We start from the raw sequence: 22,244 nt of genomic DNA, 5'->3' as shown, positions 1-22,244 counted from the left end.
GTGGCTCCACCAGCGTCAGTGCTGGGACTGGGCCTTGTTTTGCTTCGCCGTCGCAGCAGACGATGCGAATATACAGCTTGTTATCGAAACAGGCATGCAAGTACCCCAAACAAACTTGGTATAACAAAATACTGCCGACAAGATGCTATTTCTGTGCAAAATTTGAGCTCTAAGAATTAAAGTTTACCCTAGCCACCCTACACAGGAGAGCCGATTCTAGGGCGCACTGTATAAAATACGACGTGCCTGCTACGCGGCCTAGGGCGGCATCCTGACTCGGAATGAGGGCCTTTTCTATCGGCTGGCGGCTCCTGCCAAATCGGTCATGTCATGCGATCGTGTGCCGTAGCACAACGGCACACCCCTACAACGAAGCAGTGCCCTGTCACCTGCCAGATACGTGTACCTGACCAGCGCCTCCTGACCTGACAGAGCCGTGCCCGCGATAGGATGTCCAATCGCGATTTATCGCTCACAATGCCGACAACGCCGACGCCGGATTTTGTGGAGAACAGGGTCCATGCTTAACCAACATACTCACCGTAGTTTGGTTACAGTGCAGCTTGGTACAACCCAACGTCACTAGAACAACCGATCCAACGCAGACAACTTTCAAACTAAATCAAAAACATTACACTGCCAGTTTCGTTTTCAAAGAAAATCGACGGCATCTGCATTAAGGCCAACGGCAGTCAAGTCAATCCACAAACAGCTATGGCGGCGCCCTTCATGTGTTAATGGTCTAGCCACTGTATTAATGGTTCGCCGTGAATCCGTGAACGTACGTGCGTGTCTAAAATCAGAGGCAAACTGGACAAAGTTAGCTTATTCGGTTGCGCTTTCTATAGCGGTGCAGCGGTGAAGCGTTAGGCATTGTGGTGGGAAGGTTTAGCCATGTTGTGCCCAAGGCTTGGATGTGTCTCCGTGAACTCTGTCCGATTGAAAGTAACGCGAGTCAGTTTTCTCGCTAAGAACGGCCGGTGGTCCTCACTGGCAGTTCGCTCGAGCCGTTCGTCGGCGCACAGCGCCCAGCAACCCTCGGTGCGTTTGCCTTTCGAAGTGGACACGAACGTCGCAAAGCATACGGAAATCTACCGCTTCGACAATTTCAAGATGTTCGCGTCGGTCCGGATGTTCACCGTAGCGCAGCTTTTCTTGTGGTCTTACATGGCCCGGTTCTGCTACACGATAACTGACCCAAAGGAGGGTGTACCTCCAGATCTAGAAAAAAGTGGCAGAGTTGGTGGACTGCTAGACTTCCTCCGTGATCGCTTCACAACTGACCGATGCCGTTATGGCCTGGTAGCTGTGTGCACTACAATCGGTGAGTTTACGATTTCATGCTCTTCAGCCTCACAACGACATACTTCTCATGCAACACCTCCTCTATTTTTGACAAACCGCTCCATTTCTTTGCATTTATTGCAAGGTGAACTTTAACCTTGATTTTAACCACAAATCAGATAACCTCCGTTTGGTTATTTCAGCTTAAAGTCTGTAGTCTATTTTATTTCTTCGCTGTATCATCTGTTGCGGCAGCGCCGGCGATCAAAATTGTTTTCCAGTGAGCGCCGCATCGCAGGTAAGAAAAGCGGAAACGTTCTTTGCTACTCGCTTAAATATTACTTCGTAATTAGTTTCTTTCTACATTACATAAACCTTTATTCGGAGAAAAGCAATGCGGTTCTGTAGCGGAGTGGTTGCGTGCTAGCTTCTGTACTTTCTTCTTATTTTCGCCTTGCTGCGTTTCGATGGAGGCGAAGCGTCCGTGTTCTTTGTGGTGTAAGTACACATTTTTAAAGGACCCGAAGTGGTCGAAATTTCCGGAGTCCTCCAATACGCCGTCTCTCATAGCCTGAGTCGCTTTGGGATGTTTAAGCCCATAAACCACAACCACAACGCCGACACGGGCGTTTCTGCGACACGAGGCCCTTAACGCGACAGCGTTAAAGAAAAAAAAAAAAGAAACGAAACGTTGAATGACTGGAAGCACTGTAAACGCGAACAGGAGCTTGTCGTTTGCGTTGGCGCTTCATCTTTGTGTAAGCATGCAACAACTAGCCCCCCTGACCGGAAAGAAACGCAAGCACAGCATGTAAAAAGGAAAAAAGAAAAAGCTCAGCCTTTAGCTTTTTGTTTCTTTACAGTGTTGTTTCTACAGGAAAGTCTTGTATTACGCGCGTGCCTACTTGGTCTCGCCTATGTGGTGCTGGCGTAAGAATAAATGGTATATGAATTTAATTTTCACGTAGAAGAAAGAACAACGATGATAGTACTGAGGATCGACGTGAAGTTAATCAAATGGTCCAATGAAACCGCGGCGATTCCTTCACGATGCATAAAGTTAACAGGGGTTTAGCTCTGCTGAAACCGATTGTGTGCGAAAGCGCTATTTGGCATGGTACATCTTCATATCATCCTCTATCGATCACAACCATTCGTTGGTTCTAACTCTTCTGAGAACGACACAACGGCTGCGGAGGCGTGCGGACGCGACCTTGCTTACATAGCCGAGAAATGCTGTCGCCTTAATTGGTTCGCAGGAAGAGAAAGGCACAGTGTTTGTCGCAGTTATTTCTGTGGACACCTGAACCGCACCGTAAGGAAGGGAGGAAAGGGGGAGTGAAAGTGGAAATAGAGAAAGAGGAGCCGTAGTGGAGGGCTGCGGAGTAATTTCGACAACCTGGGGATCTTTAACGTGCACTGACATTGCACAGCACACGGACGCCTCTTCGTTTCGACCCCATCGAAACAGCCGCCGGCGGTCGGGTACAAACCAGGGTACTCCGTCACAATCGTTGGGAATCTTAATCACTGTACCATCGCGGCGGAGCGGAACCTGGTGCGCTGTAACGTCTTTTGATAACTTCATATATACTGATCACCAGACGCCCTTTACAGTGTTCTCGGAAGTGGTCTATATAACCTCAGAGAGATTTGTCCGGAACACATGCAAAAGCTGTCGGAAAGATTCAGTGTTATACCTAAATTACACCGCTTTAAACAAAAAATGAGTGACTCACCAGAGAGATTTGTCCGGAACACATGCAAAAGCTGCCGGAAAGCTTCAGTGTTATACCTAAATTACACCGCTTTAAACAAAAAATGAGTGACTTACCTGAACTGACGATTTGTTCTCCACTCTGCGCTGAATTGTTTTTAAAATTAGTTTAATTTAGTTATATCTCCATGCTCGAGGACTCTTTCATATATGTCTGAGACAACGCTGGCGTTGCGCTGCAGGCACCCTGGTGGTGGCGGGAAGCTCGCTGTTCGTCCTTCGCAGCGTGCGCTCCATCGTGCTCCTGAAAGGCGGCCAGCGTGTGCTGGTGCAGACATACGCGCCCTTCAAAGACTTGCGCGGCATTGAGGTTCCGCTGGAGAACATCAACTGCCTCCAGTCACGGCTTCGGAAGTCCAGCTACATCACGCTCAAGATCAAGGGGCACTGGCTGTACTTCATGCTCGACCAGCGGGGCCTCTTCCCCTACCCGAAGCTGTTCGACAACACTGTCGGCGTCAGCCGGAAGTTGTAACCGACGGAGCTTTGCAGGAAGACGCCGACGACGCAGCGCGACGCGCGACTACTAAACGGCTGATGCAGGGGAAATGATATGAGTGGCTGAGCTCGTGTCGGCCAGCAACACACTCGGCCGTTGTGTCCCGGTGCGGGCTGGTCTCAGCCTGCGTTCTCTCTGGCGGTTTTTGGCGCATAATAGTTTTATTTATGTAACGGGGCTGGGACTGTAGGTCAACGCCGCTTGCGGCGGGGGCTAGCCAGCCACCGAATTTTTATGTTGTAGGCCATAATACGCGGCGTGTAAGCCGCATGGGCAATGAGCTTACTCAGACTTCTTAACTTCGGGTGAGGTGGGTTTTTCTCGTAAAAGGTGGGTCTGGTGTGGCCACCTGCATGCGATGCTGACTGAGGCTACGAAGACTGGTCCGAGTATAGTGCATAAGGGCAAGAGAAGGGGTGAGTTGCCCGCCCAAGGTCAACTAAGGATGAAGCAAGGGGGGTGAGGAAGTAAATGTCGAAATCGCACCTGCCAAGGCAGCCGCGGCGTGTGCCGCCGCATTGCCCCCTGATTCGTCCGAGTGACCTGGGGTCCAGTGAATAACGACAGTTCTGGTCGCGAGTTGGTGGCGTTTAAGGAGTCGCTGTATGGCCGTAGCAGTTGCATCTTGTGAACCTGGAGTAGCGATTTCATTGTAAGCTTCATAGGAATCAGTAAGAATACGTATTAAACCAGTTCCGCGGTGCAAGGCACTCCTGACAAGGCTGCCCAAATCTCGAGGAGTTCAGCATGAAGAGGAGTACCTTGAGGTAGGTGGCAGGCATAAGCGCCTGAAAGGGAAGGGTTGTCATCGCATACCCAGCCATAGATGCAAATTCGCTTGTAATCGATGCGTCGGCGCATATGTCAGTCGTACCAGGGATTCGCTCTTGTCGGTGATGGGCAGCGAGGAGCTCCCGGAGAATGACTTATGGCCCGCTGGCGTCAGTATACTGAGGAAATGATTACGTGCCCCCACTGTACGACTCTAACTCGCAGCGACATCTCATCTACTCTGGGATTGCCCTGCTTTTTCTATTGGACGCTCCGAGATCAAACCCTACCGCCTGAACTACCGTTCCCTTCTAGAACCTGATGCTAACACACAGATGATACTTGCCAAGTATGGCTCGCTTAGTGGACTGGTTAAAGCAGTATGATTTGAGTGGCGACCTAAACAATGAAGATTCTGTCTACTCCCCTTTATCCCCATCTATGGCCATGAGCCTTCCCATTCAATAAAGGACAATCAATCAATGTTGTAGGCCTTCATTGCACCCGCCACCGCTTATGTGGTGGACGACGGCTGTTGCGGCGCGTTTTTCTCTCCCTCTTTTTCTTTCGTTTACTTTCTCTCTTCTGTCCGCACGAGGCAGCGGAGGGCCCCGCCGGGGTGGTGCAGTGGTAAGACGCCCGACCACTGTGCCGGAGTACCCGGGTTCGAACCCGACCTCGGCGGCTGCGTTTCGATAGAGGCGAAACGAAGAGGCGCCGTGTGCTGTGCGATGTCAGCGCACGTTAAAGATCCCCAGGTGGTCGAAATTACTCCGTAGCCCTTCACTACGGCACCTCTTTCTCTCTTTCCACTTTCACTCCCACCTTACTACCTTCCCTTACGGCGTGGTTGAGGTGTCCACAGAAAAGAAGTGAGGCAATTACCGCGCGTTTCCCTTCCTATAAATCAATCAATCAGAGGCAGCGGAGGGGCCTCGCCGGGAAACGAAGAGGCGTCCGTGTGCTGTGCGATGTCAGCGCACGTTAAAGATCCCCAGGTGGTCGAAATTACACCGTAGCCCCCACTACGGCTCCTCTTTCTTTCCACTCTCACCCTCCTCCCTTCCCTTACGGCGCGGTTGAGGTGTTCGCAGAAAACAAGTGAGACAGTTACCGCGCCTTTCCTTTCCTATAAATCAATAGACAATAGGGGCCCCGCCGGGGTGGTGCCGTGGTAAGACGCCCGACTACTGTGCCGGAGTACCCGGGTTCGAACCTGACCGCGGCGGCTGCGTTTCGATGGAGGCGAAACGAAGAGGCGTCCGTGTGCTGTGCGGTGTCAGCGCACGTTAAAGATCCCCAGGTGGTCGAAATTACTCCGTAGCCCTCCACTACGGCTCCTCTTTCTCTCTTTCCACTTTAAAGCCATCAAAGCTGATGTATGTACAGCGTCGAAACCCAATAGCGATCACAAAGTGCTTCTGTAATATTTAAAGGTCGGGGACAACCGGACAAAGAAACATGAGACCGCTTACTGCAATTTCTAGCGCTAGCTCACAAACAGTACTGCAAGCTAGGCCACATATAAATATAATTGGTTCACAGGGAGGGAAAGGCGTAGTATCTGTCACACTTGCTCTGTGGACACCTGAACCGCGCCGTAAGGGAAGGGAGGGAGGTGGGAGTGAAAGTGGAGAGAAAGGAGAGCCGTAGTGGAAGGCTACGGAGCAATTTCGACCACCTGGGATCTTGAACGTGCGCTGACATCGCACAGCACAGGGACGCCACTTCGTTTCGCCTCCATCGAAACGCAGCCGCCGCGGTCGGGATAGAGCCCGAGAACTTCGGCACAGTAGGACGTCTTACCACTGCACCACTCCGGCGGGGCAGGCTAGGCCAAATGACACAAGGATTTCGACATCGGCGCAATGTTGCCACGAAATGCAAGTGCCAGTACTCTGCTTTCGACAATAGACCTCTCCCTGTTTGCAAACAATGTAACGTCAGGGAGGTACGTGACGATGGGGGCGCGCTGGGCTTGGTGGGCAAAAGCGCTCCCTTCAGCCGGGTCTCCCTGCTGCAAGGAGCGGCGGTAGTGGTGGGGGTGAAAACATTAATTATATGTACAGAGAGGTATATGCACTAGGTGGGATGCCTAGACAGGCACTCCATTGGCGTTTGCCGCAGCCCGGGCGCGCTGCGTTAAGACCTTTTGGGCCTCTAGGGTGCAGCAGCCGGACAGGGTCGCCTCCCAGTTCTCTCGGGTGGGGTTGGGGATAGGGGGCAAAGATGGGTTTTTCTGGCAGACCCACACCATGTGGTAGGTGTCAGACACCTCCCTACAGTGCGAGCACAGCCCGTCAAATTGTGGATCAAAATGTTTGAGTAGCCGGGCACAACATTGTACGTATTGGTGAGCAGGCGAGCTCCCGCTCGTTAGCCTTCCCCAGCCCTTTGCACGGGGTAGGAAGAGTTTGGTGCGTGGATCTGTAATATTCACATATTTCTTTAAATTTGTAAGCTGGGCTGAAATCAAAATCCTGGTCCGCGTCGGGCCCCCTTGAGAAATGCCCGGAGAGAGCGCGCGGGCGGCGGCGTCGGCTGCCTCTCCCTAGGAAACCCTGGTGGCCTGGAGCCCAAACGAGAGATCGGTACGCGGGATCCGAATCTCGACTACAATTTTATGCGAAGCATATTGCTAGAGGTAAACCACAGCCCTTCGTGACGGTTGGTTGGTTGGTTCATAGGAAGGGAAAGGTGCAGTATCTGTCACACTTGCTCTGTGGACACCTGAACCGCGCCGTAAAGAAGGGATGACGGTGGGAGTGAAAGTGGATAGAGAGAAAAGGGAGCCGTAGTGGAGGGCTGCGGAGTAATTTCGACCACCTGGGGATCTTTAACGTGCGCTGACATCGCACAGCACACGGACGCCACTTCGTTTCGCCTCCATCGAAACGCAGCCGCCGCGGTCGGGTTCGAGCCCGGGAACTCCGGCACAGTAGTCGGGCGTCTTACCACTGCACCACCCCGGCGGGGCAGACGGTTACACGCCGTGCAAAGAATGTGGAATGCTACGTCACACCACGTGATACGCTGACGTCACGACAGAGGAGACAGGGGTCCAGCTCGCGCCGTCGGCTGCGGTTGCACGCCGTGCGGACCACGTGGTATGGTGACGTCACACCACGTGATACGCTGACGTCACGACAGAGGAGAGACGGGGACTCGCGCCGTCGACTGCGGTTGCACGCCGTGCGGACCACGTGGTATGGTGACGTCACACCACGTGATACGCTGATGTCACAACAGAGGAGAGACGGGGGACCGGCTCGCGCCGTCGGCTGCGGTTGCACGCCGTGCGGACCACGTGGTATGGTGACATCTCCATCATTTGTCGGTCATCTTCAGTTTGCCCCACTTGTGCATCTGTGTATCGGGTATGTCTTTGGTAGCGGTATCTTTTGGAGGTAGTCCCATCTTTGCTCTTGTAATGGCGTTCTTATAGCGAGGTACGCGCTCGTACGCACTACCTATCGTTTCTTTGTCTAGGTAACAAAACAAATTGCGCGATTCGGTTTTGTACAGTTTCCGTAGGGACCGCTTTATCGGCTTTGGCGGTGTAATTGAAGGACCACCATGGCGGTGATATGGCTCGAAGGGTATACATGAGGTGACCTCACAGCCATGCTTGGTGAAGACGTAACGACCGTTGGTGCACGTCAAGCCGGCTGGACACGGGTAGTTTACGGGGAGGCTTTCCCATACGATCGTGTTGTTGCCGAAGAAATCAAAATCGTTGATTCCTTTAGCACGTCGGTGTTCTAAGAGCTTTTGCTTTGCGTACATATTCGCGTAGTGGCAATCGAGTATCGTTGGCCTGGGGGACGACATGTTCGTTGTGCGTGCCGGTAACACGTACAGATTAGAGATGAACGAGTCATGCTATTACCTAGTTTTATGCGATGGGAAAACATTGTGCATTCTAAGTTTAAACCGTGTAAAAGCACGTGTAACCAAGGAAAGAAAAGTTTAGCCAAGTGTAACCATGGAAAGCCGAGTTTAGCAATCAATATGCTTCGCATCTGACCAGGCTTAACCAAGCTAAGCCTCAGCCATTTTTGGTAGATGCGGTAAGCTAGGGGAGCAGTCCACCCTTGCTGGACGTTCCGAGAAGCCCCTCGCGAGTCGGTTATGTATTTGGAGGAGGAGCCAGAGGCTGCGAGTGCGATGGCAACCTCTTCTGCGTGGGTTGGTGACTGGGCCTTGAACGTAAGACCGCGGCTGTGTACCAACCCCTAGGGTTCGGGCTGGAGACGGTCCACGTAGAAAACGCCTGGTTTACTTCCATAATGGCGGTCCAAGGCTTCCGCCCGCGCCAGGCGCCGACCATCATGGTCCTCTTTGGACATGTTGGTGGGGAGAGGCCGCACATGGAGGGCGCGCCTCCATTTTTCGGGAATGCGAGCTGCCCGCTGCTGTGCAATGTTGGCTTCAAATCTTCCGATAGCCATATTCGCATCCGGCATAATATGCGGCACTCCTTAGTACACGCACCTATTAGCAATTCTGCCTTCAAAAAGATGAGTCTCGGCAAGCATGCATGCAATTATTTTTGTTGGGACAGCCGCTTGCGGACGACCTGTAGTCCTACCAAACGCTGGAAACTCATAGGACGTAAGCATGCTGGAAAACGAGTCAATGCAGGCATATTACAAGCATCACTTTCTTCTCCCTTTTTTTTTTTAATCGTCGCAAAATCGACTAAGTTTCACGAAGCGTAGGCAGTTATGAGCGAAAACAGCAGCGCACGCGCGAGCCTCGTGCTTGGCTGGATGATTTCCATCCCAAGTAGTAGTAGTAGTAAGTGGTTTTATTATAGAATAAAATAAAAATAATCAAGGAAGGAAAAAGATTTTTTGCCTGCCCCGCTATCTGCTTTCGAAATGAGCTGAAACACCTGAACTGGGGCGGCGGAAATAAAGGGATAGCAAGGAGACAGGTAGGAGAAATCAAAGAGGTGAGCGACAGGTAGAAAGGACAGTTTTCCCATGTACAGATATTTTTAGGTTTTATGTTCGGCCAGACAAAGAAAAAAATTTGCAGTAGTTTAGCTCTGGTTAAACCTGGTAAGTTGGGCAAGCAATGTTGCGCTTAAGGTTCGGCATGTAGTGTAGCATCGCCGATGCTTCTTGTAAGACTGCAAGCAGCCGATTTACCCCGACGCGAACTCCTATTTCTCTTCTTCCACCTTCACTTCTGTTAGCGATAGTCTTTTATTGCGTATTCTATTACTGCACAATTCCTTACCCTGGGCGGCGGCCGTCCGCCCCTTGGACCCTAAGTGGTGCGTTCCGACCATCGCTTTGCGCACATGCCTGGACTTCGACGCGCGCATGCAACATCGGACCTTGCTTGCATCGCATGCGGTGAGAGCGTGCGATCCGGGGAATGCCAGGAGTGCGAGAGGACAGGAGAGAGCGGTGCGTCAGCTTTCGTTAACGCTCCCCCCTTCCCTTACGGCGCGGTTCTGGTGTCGAAGCAGCTGCGGCTCAGTCAAGCGTGGCGTCCGCCGGGTATACGCGACGGCTCGAAACATCGCTTACGCAATAAAAATTTCGCCTAGTCGTGTAGTACTGTCACCAAAACTGTGTTACAAGGAAGCTAGCAATAATATATGCGAATGAGTCCCGTGGCACGGAAAGTAACAAAGCGCGCTTTGTACCACAAAATAAAGTTCATGCAAGGCGCACAAATATTCATAAGGGCGTTTAAATGATTTCAGTAAAAACACTTTTCGCTTGGGACACGATATATCTTTTTGAACGAACTATATGACGATTCCGTCAAGGGATGCTGTTGTACTGCTGCGATCATGCCGCTGGCATGACCTTGGGAGCCGTTTGGTGAGAGCTAGCTCCTTCAACATGGCCTACTGAACTGGAATCAATTCAATGCCGAGCAAGAATCTCTAAAGAGCTGCAATTAATCGCATGCCCCCGGGCCTTTAAAGCGCAATTGGCCAGCATTCAGCAAGATTCGTTCGGAAGGGCAATAAAGCAAACTAACAAGTGCTTGTTCTTTTTCCCACAAACTAATAAGTGCTTGTTCTTTTTCCCAGAATTACGCGAACGCACTTGTATACCAGAAAAATGTGCTTACGGTCGAGAACAATGTCGAGGCCTGCCGGCGCACGAAGTTTGTCGCTTGGCTCTTTGCACAGCTGAAAAACATTTGGACCGCGTATAGAACGGAAGAAACGTGTAGTTGGCCACCTGCGATCGAATATCGCATCAAACCAGGCGGGATCTTGACGGCGTTGCGAAAAACAGCAAGTTGCCATCAGACGAGACCAAATCCTCCGCACCATGCCACCAGCAGCGGTATATTTTGCCATAGCCTCGGCTATGGTTTTGCCCACCAAGGGGCGGACGCCGCCTTCGCCCCTCCTCCGAAACGTCATTCGTGACGTAGGCCGGGAGAGGTCTATTGCTTTTAAGGCAGAAGCCTTTAATGCCTTATCGTTGTAGGCAGGAGTTCACAGAAATGTCACGCTTTTCAATTGGTCGTGACCAATTGAATTTCAAACGGTAACTATGCTACCAATTATAGGTATGGTATAGTGATGCCCCAAGTAAATGAGACTGAGTTTAGTTACCCAATTACCCTAGTCAATTAGTTTCCTAAATGTGGACGTAGTCAAGCGAGGGTGTACTCACAATTGAGCAGTGACAGTCAATTACGCCAATTAGCATAGTAGTGCTAATTAGGCAATTAGTGCAAGTTTACACTTGCTGAACAGGAACTAAGGTTTACTGATAAGTATACCTTGTACTGGTAATTGACTGAATTACAATACACTAATTAGTGCTTTTTCTAATTAGGCAATTGGTTATAGGCATCACAGTCTCAGTCAATGCCTAACAGTGCGCCAGGAATGGCTTCTGCCTTGAAGCACTTTAGTGAGCCAAAGTGCCCCCTGAATTTTTTTAGGTAGTACAGGTTTTCTCTCAACTGAGCTGACAGGTGTGTTTTGAATCTGGTGGTGCCTGACGAAAATGGTCACCACTCTGGTGATTGCTCGAAGACCATAACTTGTGTAGGCGGAATCGCTGCAGAGTTGCCATATGCATTGTTATTCAAAAGCAAGAAACTGAAATTTCCTGTCCAGTCCATATTTCAACAGTCAAATAAATGCAAAACAATGAAAAAGTGAACATAGCCCAGTTTGAAACAGTAATACAATGCTGCAATGCATTTGAACCTCAACTTAACCCTCAATCCACTAGCTCCTTTTGTGTTCCATTTTAAGACACGGGCCGTATGTACTTGCAAGCTCACTCTCTCCTTAAAAAAAAAAAAGAAAGCTCATGCACCTGTACGTTTGTTTCGTTTACATGTCTACTCCAGTCCTATAAAGCCTGCCCTAATATTGGACTCCGCACTAGAAACTGGTTGTGTTCTGTCACATGGTACATCATTTCTTCCAGTACAGGTTGTCAAGACCACGTTTCTGCCTTTTGCTCGCATTATGCACGATTGTGAAGAAAAAACAAGTTTTAAAATAAACTGACAAATGTGGCCTGTAATCCTAATCTGTCGCTGGCAGGATACAGGTAGCTCGGGTGTCGTGGGAAGAAGCGAAGACCACGTTAAAAGCAAATGCGTGGTGCTCGAACAGTATTGTGTGCTTCAACATAGCCCTGCCTCCAGATGTGGCTACCCACTTCTGTCCTGTTTCCAACAGTTCATGCTCGTATGAGGAAAATGATCAACGTGCACCTTTTACACAGCTCTATTTATTGAAATACAGCCTTCATCTCAAACGGTTAGAAAAAAAAAATGGGTGTCTTTCTTTTCTTTTCTATCTAAAATATGCTGCAGACACAATCCCATCAGCTGTGGTTTGGCAATGGTATTGGCATTGACACAAGAACTGCCCTAAGAAAAGTGGAGACACACTAACGCTTCATTTAGAAAAAAAAACATGCACATCATAACTTTTTTTTTTTTCTTCAACAACATTACAAGCCATATTTACACAGATTCAAAACTGCATGCACTTTCTCGCATGCTTGCAGTAGCGTGCTTTCTCTGGCGACACCATTTCAATTTCCTGATCACTTCTTTCTATGTAACCTGCCAAAGCCAACTTCACTGACACAACAGAGCACACCTTTTTCTGCAGCTTGGCCTAAAGAGAAAAAAAAAAAGAGAAGGGAACAGACAGGAGGTTGGAAAGTACAAAGCGAGCTGTCACCAGTGTATCAACAAATACCGCAGAGCAAGCAAGAAGACGCGTATGGGGACAGAAAAAACATCAAAATCACGTAGATTTCATTTTTGCTGTTCTGTTCTTTCAAGACCAATATCAGTCGTAAAGAGATTGCTTACAGAAAGAAGAATGTGGTTGTTTTGATGTGCATTGATGAACAGTATGCCATCGAAAAAAGTCATACAGCCTATTTAGTGCACTAGGGCCAGCGATGAAAGGGTATTGAGTGCTGCGTCCGTACATAACCACGTGAGCATAGTAGCAGGTCCATGAAAAAGCAGTAGCATGTAGCCAAAAACTGAGAAACAATACGTGGGTATGTGTCAAAGAATGACACAGCTGCATAGGTTGCTAGACAGCATTGTCGTGCAGAGATAACACACCAGGAGCAGTAGCTAAATGTGCACTGCACAGGTAAACAACCAAACGCAGTCAGGCTTTTAGAAGTTTGCGTTTACACCAAGTGTACAGGTTAGATGGCATGCACACGAAACCCCCAAGTCCACAACATCGCTCCCTCCTAGAGACGATGACCACTTTCCTCCATCCTTTGTCTCTTTCATAAACACTTAAAACAGGAACAAATGCGACAACTGGTTTGTATTGTAAGGCCTGTTCTTTGACACTCTCACGCTTCAGATGCACACACACACTAGTCTACGCGAAGAAAATTCGTAGGTAAGGACACTATGTTTGTTGCATCAGGCATGCTACTACAACATATCTAAGAAAGGGAAAAAAAGATGAAATGCAAAGCAAATGTGATGGAGTAGGAAACTAAGATGTGCTATGCAGTGGCTCTGTAATCCTGCTCCCATCCTGCTTCCATGTTTGCACCACTAATGATTGCTTTGTCAATTATTGCTAAGACCCATGGTTTGGCGCCAGAGGGGTGCTGTGCACAACCTCTAGAAGTAGTGCACAGAAATCTACGAGACAGCCACAAAATGGGAGCACATCGCTAAGCTTTGCAAAGGAAGCATTAACACTGCATGTCAGACCTTTCTTCCCGCACCCTAGCCCAGTAACCATGCCCGAGTGGGCAAATTCACACAGTCAACAGTCCCGAGAGGAAGAGAAAACAGTTTTGCATAGGATAGACTCTCCATTTGCTGCACATACACGAGACATTATCCCTATATATATAAATCGTTTCCACAGGTTAGGAACAAATGTGTACACGGTAGGCAACAAAACGTGGGCTTCTGTTGCCGCTTCAAAAACGTCCAACAGTCGACACTCCAGGCATACGCACTTACACAGACAACATTAGAAACTGGCAAAGCGATTGGGATGATATAAAGAAGGAAACGACCTAGTGGCAGGAAGAGGTTTCTGTACAAGTGGGTGTTTGTTATTACTATTGTTGCCTACAATGCTTCTTCTCCTGCCCTTATTTTTACACTGTGGTTGACGCTTTGGCACATTATCTCTCCTCTTGCAACATCGCTTGGAAACCATCTTGAACAAAGCCAACCCCGAGCGAGTTCCTTCACAAACAACCTTAGCAGAAACACACTGCTCATGTAATACTGCACTCAACCACAGGTCCTTGAGCTCAACGCACCTTCCCTTCGCTTTCGTATAGATGCGTCTGCACTGCCGCAGCAGACGACAGAGTTGAACAGTCACCAAGAAAGCGACAAAGAGAGCGCACCTGGTAAAAAAAAAAAAAAAAAAAAAAAGACAACAAATTCACCATCCACAGACTGCACAATAGCATAGATGAGAGTTTCAGCATTTGTACACTAATATCAGAAGGAGGCAGAAACTGGGTCATCACACACAAAGGTATGCACATTATGTGACACACGCATCAAACCAACGCCAACATGCATAGCCCATTGTACAGTAGCCAGCTCAGGGTCCGGATATTCGCATTCCAGAAAAGTCATTAAAGAAGCGGTGAAACTCAAGTGCAAAAAACATCCAAAGTGCGATACTGCATTTCTCCTCCCCACATGTTAGTGCCAACGTGGCATATCAGTCTAACAAGCAAAGGCAAAATGCATCCGCACACATTCCAGGCATTGGCTTCTTTTTTTTTTTCTCAAGAACAAACCTGGGCACACACTGCAAGCACAGCAAATCACTGCCGTATGGAACCACGAAAACCCGCAGAAGGAAAATGAAGAAAATCTGGCTGGCGACAAAGCATCGGCAATCGCATTCTCAACAACACTTGGCTGCTACCCAAGGCGACAAAGAAATTAATCATCTTGCTAAAATGATTACGCAAAAATCAACAGAAGAATGTGCGACATCAGCCACTGTTCTGCATTACATCAGCCATTGTACAGCACAATCGTTATATTAGAAAAAAAAAAAAACAGTTTTCCTTCAACTGCAATGCACAGTGCTGCACGTGAAGAGGACATTATGTTCCTTGTATAAGTATACAATAATAATAATAATAATAATGTGTGTGTGTGTGTATATATATATATAGTATTTATATTCTATCGCATCTGCAACTATGTATAATGCATTAAGCAATGCTCTGTATAGTATATCATATATTACAACTGTCCCTCCCCATGCATTATTACTTTCGCACGGCAGCACTGCGCACTGCTAGCCTCTCTATGCACTCTTGCCGCCATCACGCAACGAACAGTGTCCACCAGTGGCATGAGCATTCTAAACTTCACTATCCCAAACTAGTGAGACAGAGTAAGTGAGACTGTGAAAAACTACACAGCAACAAAAGAAAAAGAAATTCGAGCCCAGCAAAATTAAAACCTCCTGCTGCAACCCCACTTTCGTGCTTCAATGACTGCACTAAAAGAGGGAATGTTCGCTCAGGAAACGCCATGGAACGCCGGCATTCAAAGCAGACCTAAGGCAGCAGACCCCGAAGATGTGCCGCCAATTTCATCTACTCACACCTAAATGAGTGTTATTGTCCACCTTCCCTGTCCTTACTATTTCAAGTGCAAAAAACAAAGTGAGAGATGATGAGACGAAACGCAGCCTGTCCTCCTAATCTGTTGCTGGCATGGACAGATAGCTCGGCTGGGCCTGGTAAACACTATGCTAAAAGCAAATGTATGGTGTTTTACGGGAATGAGCAAATGTCGTGGACACTACATCTGCGTGGCTAGGCAAGGTAGAAGTACATTAGAAAAGAAGTAACAAAGGGAAGTACAACAAAGAGAGCTTATGTTTGCATGTGCACTTCCTCATCCTGTAGACGCACAAAAATAAGGATATGCTTGAGAGCAGACACAGAAAGTTGAACCCCGTTATAAAAGGCTTGACCGTATAACGAACAAATGGGAAAAGGTGATGCACTTCTATCCCATTTCTCCCACTAGGTACACCTCTTTTGTAGCAGAAAAAGGGTACAGGAGACATATGGCAAGAAAGGACAAGCTATCTTCAAATTTTGACCAAAGCCTTCACTTATAACATGTTCTATCTATTTTTTGCAGACGTGGCACTCTGCAGACATGGCACAAACGCAGTACCACCAACTGCAAACCTTGACAAAATCCAGGCTTGAGGGACGCGGCAAGGCACAATCAAACCTTGGCAGGCTTTCCTTGTCAAGCTGCTCTACGACCACACAGCTCAAAACTTGGTGAATGAGCAGTCAGCAGCAAGTCGTGCCACAGCGACCAAGCAAACTGTTACTGTGCCGCAATACTCGACCCTTGCCACCAACTTGCGCCAGATTCCCGGTGCATCACTCGCAGATGACAAGCGTTGCATTGTCTGTAAATTTGCTAAGATATAGAGCCAGCAGCAAAGACTTTGGAGAACTCGCACTAGGACATGAGGCAAATACATTTCCTAAGGCAACGAAGACACGCACGAAAATGTAAGCCTCCATACCCGCCCATGCTACTACACATTTCTTTGTCAGCTGCGTTTCTTGTGCTGGCATTCCTTAGGTGCCTCGTTTGCATAACAACTTTGCTCCGCACAATAACGCTATACAGAAGGCTGACGCTTTTGTTATTCACTATCAGTGCACTAATCATTTTGGTAAGTCACACCCCTTAGAACTATGTTCGTAGAAATATTTCACCATTTCACAGCTTAATAACTTAATGCTATTGAATTGATGGCTAAAAGTTCTCCTGAAGCAGGAACATGTCAAGCAGACAAAATGAACCAGCTATTTTTGTACCCAATAAATCAGGAAAATACATGCTTAAGACCTTCATTTGTGAAGATCTTAGTCATAGAATGACAACATTAAAGTAGGGCCAGACCAGTAAATTATGAAAATATTGAACTCTTCTCATAAAAGGCCTCCTATTAAAAAAAAAAAATTATCTGGCAATTGTCTGTTATAAAGGGGTTCAACCATACTACTTCGGGGAAAAAAAAAGAAAAAAAAAAAAAGACAAGTAGTGAGAAAGACTACTCGCTACTACTAAACGTGCATAGATGAATAAATTAAAAAAAAAAACAATAAGAATAAATCAGAGAGGGACAAAGTCGATATCAAACACAAACAGGAAAAAAAGAAAACACCAGCATGTAGAACCAGCGTCAGTGGACTTTAGCGTAAACCTTTCTCTTTCACACTGATGAACACAGTTACACTAGATAGCCTTGAGGCATAAGTATCTTGACATTCATGAATTACTGTGTTGAGCAGATGTTCATCACAACTACAAAATTGAGGCAAAAGGAACAACTGCAGAAGTGTAGCAAAGTAAGCAGCTGTCTGTTTGCAAACCCTTCGCTTCACAATATTACAATACTGCAGGGTGACGTTTCTCAACACTTACAGACGGTCGGCACAGTCAGTTTCACTGCCTCGGAATGAATCGTGGGAGTGCACCGTTATAACAAAGGCATAAATAAGAGCGAGAAGGAAGAGGGGTGGCCCATAACTAGTTTGCACCTGGCAGTGGAGTGAAGTACATCCTGCCTGCCTTTTTTCCACATCCACTAGAAAAGGGTACACAAAAAAAAAAAAAAATCAGATCAAAAACCGAAAAAAAAAAAAAAAAGAAAGCTGTACACTGTAAAGTCCACCAACGCTGGCAACATATTGTATACAAAAAATATTATTGAAAAAGAAAAAAAAATCAAAGAAACGATGAGAGCAGTTACCCACAACAAGGCTATTGCAAGTTGAAACGCCAAGCAATAAACAAAATAACACATGGCACGGCACTGTAACAAGTGAGCCTTCCACGCCATAGTCCAGACTGCCAAAAGAACCTCATTTTCACACAGTGACGCTTTACGCAGAGAAGGGGAACGGCAGAAACACATTATTCAATAAACGTCTCGACGTATGCTCGACCTTAGCGCCATATCATGGGTCTAAGTGAACAAGACTTGTTTATTCCAGCCACCAAATATACGCATCTATGCCTGAGTGACGCAGAATGAGACGAACTGCTTCCAAGAAAGTTTGTTCTTTCTACACTTGGTTCATAGCTTCGATGAAAGCTACCGAGCTGCAACCATGTCAAGGAAGCCTCACACCAATGTTCCCTCTGCTACTGCTCACAGATTGAATTTTTATATTAAAAATAAAAATTATGCGCTGCCTTTAGTACATTTTACGCTACTATCTTCATGAATGCAAGGTACAGAAATGAACCAGGAACACACACTGAGGCACTGCATAATACTTTATAATAACTTTATGCTGCCACCTCAAGTTGCTCGTCCGGAAATCTGCTCAGATCTCTGCTTTTATGAAGGCGGGATCTCCCGGCAAGTCCTGCATCCTTATGGATGGAAATAAAACTTGAGCGGTTTTTGCAGTTCATTTCACAAATTAAAGAAAAAAAAAAAAAAAGCCAACAGCACCAGCCACGTACCAGCTTCTCTTATTTCCAGCTGCACCATTAAAAAATGCGCTGAGCTTAGCTCAGTACGCGCAAGGCTCTGCCAATATCACCTCAGTAGTGTGTGCCACACTGCCACAATTGTAAAACGAGGCTAGGGATTTTCATCAGATCATTATTACTGTCCCAGCTTGTTTCCTTTTGAAAGTCTGATAAAATAAAGTCATAAAACAACTAAGTTCGGTAAATGTAATACCGAGGCAAAGGACAAAATGAAAAGCCCCACCAACAAAGGGCAACAAAAGGCTCGTACCCAGAGCAGCCTTCGTATGGCGGTAGCTTTTGCATCAAAAGACATTTGCGACCACCACCACATCCTAGCGCAACATTTCTGGGAAGTCTGAGCTGCAACGTGCCTCAGCCATCATGACAAGCCAGTAACCCTGTTCCCCTTCTCTGCGCACGGCGCTAAGAGCCACTCCCCACAACGACATCATGAGCCACGGCATCATCACCGCCGTTCCCGTGCCACAGTGGATGAATTCTTGCCGTGCTGCAGCATCAGCTGCTGGCTGCTGGCCACTTTAGCTAGGTTGAGCAGAGCATGTGCTGCGCCTTCGGCCATGTCATCATTCCTGGCGGAGGAGGAGGACGCACCCAATGCAGAACTGCCGCTGCCTCTGCGTGTGGTAGTGGCAGCAGTTGTGGTGCGCTTTGACTTGCGCGGAAGGGCTGCCGCGGCAGCCAGGGCGGCCCTCCGCTTGCGCGGAGGCACTGAAGACAGAGGCAGCCGGCCAAGTCCTCCTCCGCTGCCATTACTAGAAGCGGCACTGCCGTTGCTGTTCTCCTCCCGGGGATTGTCGTCGTACAGCTCGTCGTCAGGTTCCTTCTTCACACTTGGCGCCAGACTTCGAACTGACTGAAATCACAACAGCAGGGCGTCACAGTCCTCGCACAGCACCTTTGGCCATACAGCAAAAGAGCAAAACAACTGCAAAACAATTTGACATGGCCGAAATCTGCAACATAAAATTCCATTAAAGGATCTGTGCGAGAGCTGTGCAGGGACAATGGCTCAGGCAATGCTTACTAAAGAAATAGGGAGACATTTCCTGAAGTCAACACCTTGAAGGCACTCGCAACTGTTCTAGTCGACGTTCTGAAGGCACTTGCGATCATTCTAGTGGCCACGAGAAACCAAAGCATTAACTACATTGGCGTCCCCACATAGTACAACAGACAGTGTGCAACGCGTGCGGGTCAAATGCCAGCTATGGTGGCTTCCCTGCACTGCAGTTATGTAGAGTGGCAAAATGGCATGCCGGAACGAAAGGTGTCACCATTTCTACCGCATAGCCAACACAAGCACAGTATGGCTACTGCAAGGCTACAAGTGGGCGTAAGAGGCGTAAAGTGTGCTGGCTGCCTGGCTTCCAACCCTGCACACTGCTCTAACTTCCATGGCACTTTTGACAAGTGCAAGTTAAGAACACTATGGCGCAAAATAAAAAAGTATGAACGTTTAGTGATTCATACCATCAGTAAGTTGCGCAATGCGTCAAAGCCTGCCGCCTCTGTTAAGGCTGAAACTTGTTTAACATTTAGTGTGAAATATGCACAAATTTACTAGGACAATGCAAAAACAGCCGCACATTAGTTACCCGCATGCTGTTACCACCTCTAGCAGATGATCAGGAGGCCGTTAAATTTTAGCTGTTTAGCTGCGCACAGCAGAAGGCCACACATCACGTCACGTTAACAAGGAAGTGCGCTGTATGAAAGTCGAGTGTTATGGGGCCACAAACCCATCAGGCTGCTCTTCTGCCTTTTCTCTCTCTCTCTTTATTTAAAGTTTTACCTTTTTAGCAGATGCACCAATCGGTACAACTCTATAGCAGGCATTCTTAAACTCAGCTCTAAGGAACCCGAGGGTCCTTTGAAATAACTCCTGGTTCCCCAAGCCCCCAAGAAAGCATGTCTGAACTTGTATCCTTCCTATTATCCATTTTAATCTGAGACTAAACGTGCTGCAAATCCCTGATGGGCTTTCCACTAGACAGCCAAAGTCACTAGCAACTGAATTTGAAAATTAAATTTCTTGAGGACCTCTTTTCGCATGCATGTTGAGCAACAAGGGACGAAAGCCAAAATATGTGGGGTTCCTCGGCACCTCTGGAATGACCTCTGTTCCAAACATGGCGGAAAGAACACATTGAAAGCACAGCAGGCAGAATGAAAGTACCCTTACAGAGATGGCAATGCTGGCCCCATTGCCCAAATCCCCGCTGCTGCTGCTGCCTCCGCTGTTGCCATTGGCAAGAGAAGCGCTGTACGTATGATCCTCACTGGGGCTGCTGGTGATCACCGCTGGCGCGCTGGCACTGCTGCCCAAAGACTCGCCGCTGCGATTTCTAAACAACGAGAGAACGCAAGGGACACACAGCCAAGATCGATATTTAACAGTGATTTAATGAACAGAAAGCAAACAAAAAAACAACAACGAAAGAAGCCAGAAAATTTAACACCGGCATCTCTGCTCCACTTTTTTTTACCCGGATTTCTTGGACAAGGATATGTAATCATTCTCTCACAGAAAGTAATCACTCAGCTGTCTGTTCTGGCATTGGAGTGGTGGAGAGAAAATTATGGAAAAACCAATATATATACAGAAAAAATAACAAAAAATCCTCTTGATGGCAAACAAACACCCACACAGCCACAATTGAGCCACAAAAATGAGTTTTAAACAAAGAGTTATTTTCATTGTTGAGTTAAAGGGGTGGCGTGGCGTTTGCCAGACCACAAATTCTAGCCAGCCTCTAGGTTCTTTACACCTTTCCGATGCCCCGAAGCCCAATCACAACGGCAAAATCGTAGCGCCTAATATTTTAATCCACTTCAATAATCAGTGTTTTGGCACCGATGTGAGTGGCAGACGACAAAAACGTTTGTTAACAGATATGACGTTTCCTTCTCGCTTGGGCGCTGCTTCGCTGATTGGTTGAGCATGCACTTTAGATTTTACAATCGAATGTTCTTCAAGTTACTATGCAGAAAACAAATAAAATGTGTTTTAGTTCCGCATGTGTTCTTGAAGTACTTGTAAAGATAGGGACTGTAAACACAGGTAAATGCGGTATTGTCAACAAGCATCGTGCAGCGTCTGCTTGCCGTGATGATGGTGATGGTGACTTTGCCCGTTGTAGGAAGTCGCTGTTGCCTTCTGGCACAGCAGAGCCAAAAGTTAAAAAAAAAAAGAGAGAAAAGAGAAAAAAAAATAAAGTCAGTCAATTCACTGTCCAGGCTCTACGGTTACGAGCACAAAGGTCACACAGCCATCACCAACCGCCGTCGAGGTCTCAAGGCTCCCCGTTGCCACCAGAATTCGAGACGCCACTTTGTGGTCTTGTGGTCTCCACTCCCGCAGGCTCCTCAAATCCCAAGACAGCTGACAACGCTCGGATCTCGGCAAATCGCCGGACAGTCTGAAATCACGTGGCTGATCGTTTCTGCCGACGCTCCATAGATCGCTCAAGTTGTGTCACGATCGCTCTTGAAGTGCGCTCGCCAGCAGGCCACTGCCCAGGGAGTTTGCTGGCCCTATACAGGTTCAGGGTAGGCTTCGCCTTAGCTCCTGTACGCCATTCCTCAGTCTCCACCTTTCGCACTCGTTTTCCAACTTTCGCACAAGTAGTTCTCAAGTGATCCACGGCAGCAGCGATGGATGCCAGCGGAACACCAAAATGGCAACGCAGATTTGCTGATTGTCGAGTCCACCTAGTCGACACCCCCACAAAGACAGTGTGGAGCAGCGTTTGGAGGGCTAGGCTAGCTTTGGGCAGACTGAGAAGCTAATCCTCACAGCACAGCTTCGCAGCATCGTTATCATGGTATATCGACGCAGCCAAAGAGCGTGGCTACAGGTTGAGTTGGTTCTTC

The 22,244-nt window shown here is 47.9% G+C and overlaps 3 protein-coding genes across 5 annotated transcripts in view; 1 reads left to right on the top strand and 2 right to left on the bottom strand.

Annotated features, from left to right (window-relative positions):
- The window catches only part of LOC146175423 (uncharacterized), a 57,465-nt gene extending 54,192 nt beyond the window's left edge, over positions 1–3,273 (bottom strand). For all 3 annotated transcript variants that reach the window (XR_014701397.1, XR_014701398.1, XM_084581766.1), the window contains exon 1: positions 3,119–3,273. The gene's annotated coding sequence lies outside the window, so the exon portion shown is untranslated. The remainder of the gene's footprint in view (positions 1–3,118) is intronic.
- Positions 702–4,883, top strand: LOC146175422 (transmembrane protein 223). Its single transcript, XM_084581768.1, has 2 exons — positions 702–1,324; positions 3,244–4,883. The coding sequence occupies exons 1-2, from the start codon at positions 895–897 to the stop codon at positions 3,534–3,536; spliced, it is 723 nt and encodes a 240-aa protein (XP_084437894.1). The 5' UTR covers positions 702–894; the 3' UTR covers positions 3,537–4,883.
- Positions 4,884–12,047: 7,164 nt separating this feature from the next.
- The window catches only part of LOC146175421 (uncharacterized), an 88,717-nt gene continuing 78,520 nt past the window's right edge, over positions 12,048–22,244 (bottom strand). The window contains exons 11-12 of the mRNA XM_084581758.1: positions 20,554–20,716; positions 12,048–19,224 (exon numbers count right to left, since the gene is read on the bottom strand). Of these exons, the coding sequence (XP_084437884.1) occupies positions 18,817–19,224; positions 20,554–20,716 (571 nt within the window). The 3' untranslated portion in view covers positions 12,048–18,816. The remainder of the gene's footprint in view (positions 19,225–20,553; positions 20,717–22,244) is intronic.

This window comes from Amblyomma maculatum, chromosome 10, assembly GCF_055883805.1.
Source record: "Amblyomma maculatum isolate TAMU_Amacu chromosome 10, ASM5588380v1, whole genome shotgun sequence".
In the NCBI taxonomy this organism is placed as follows: Eukaryota; Metazoa; Arthropoda; class Arachnida; order Ixodida; family Ixodidae; genus Amblyomma; species Amblyomma maculatum.
Note: the sequence above shows the minus strand (reverse complement) of the source record. Positions and strands in the feature narration are given on the sequence as shown.

What these genes read in the sequence shown, in the direction of transcription:
- LOC146175422 (XM_084581768.1), top strand. Translation starts at nt 895, where the DNA reads ATGTTGTGCCCAAGGCTTGGATGTGTCTCCGTGAACTCTGTCCGATTG. An exon ending in AGCTGTGTGCACTACAATCG is followed by an intron (nt 1,325 to 3,243) that starts GTGAGTTTACGA and finishes GTTGCGCTGCAG; the next exon opens with GCACCCTGGTGGTGGCGGGA.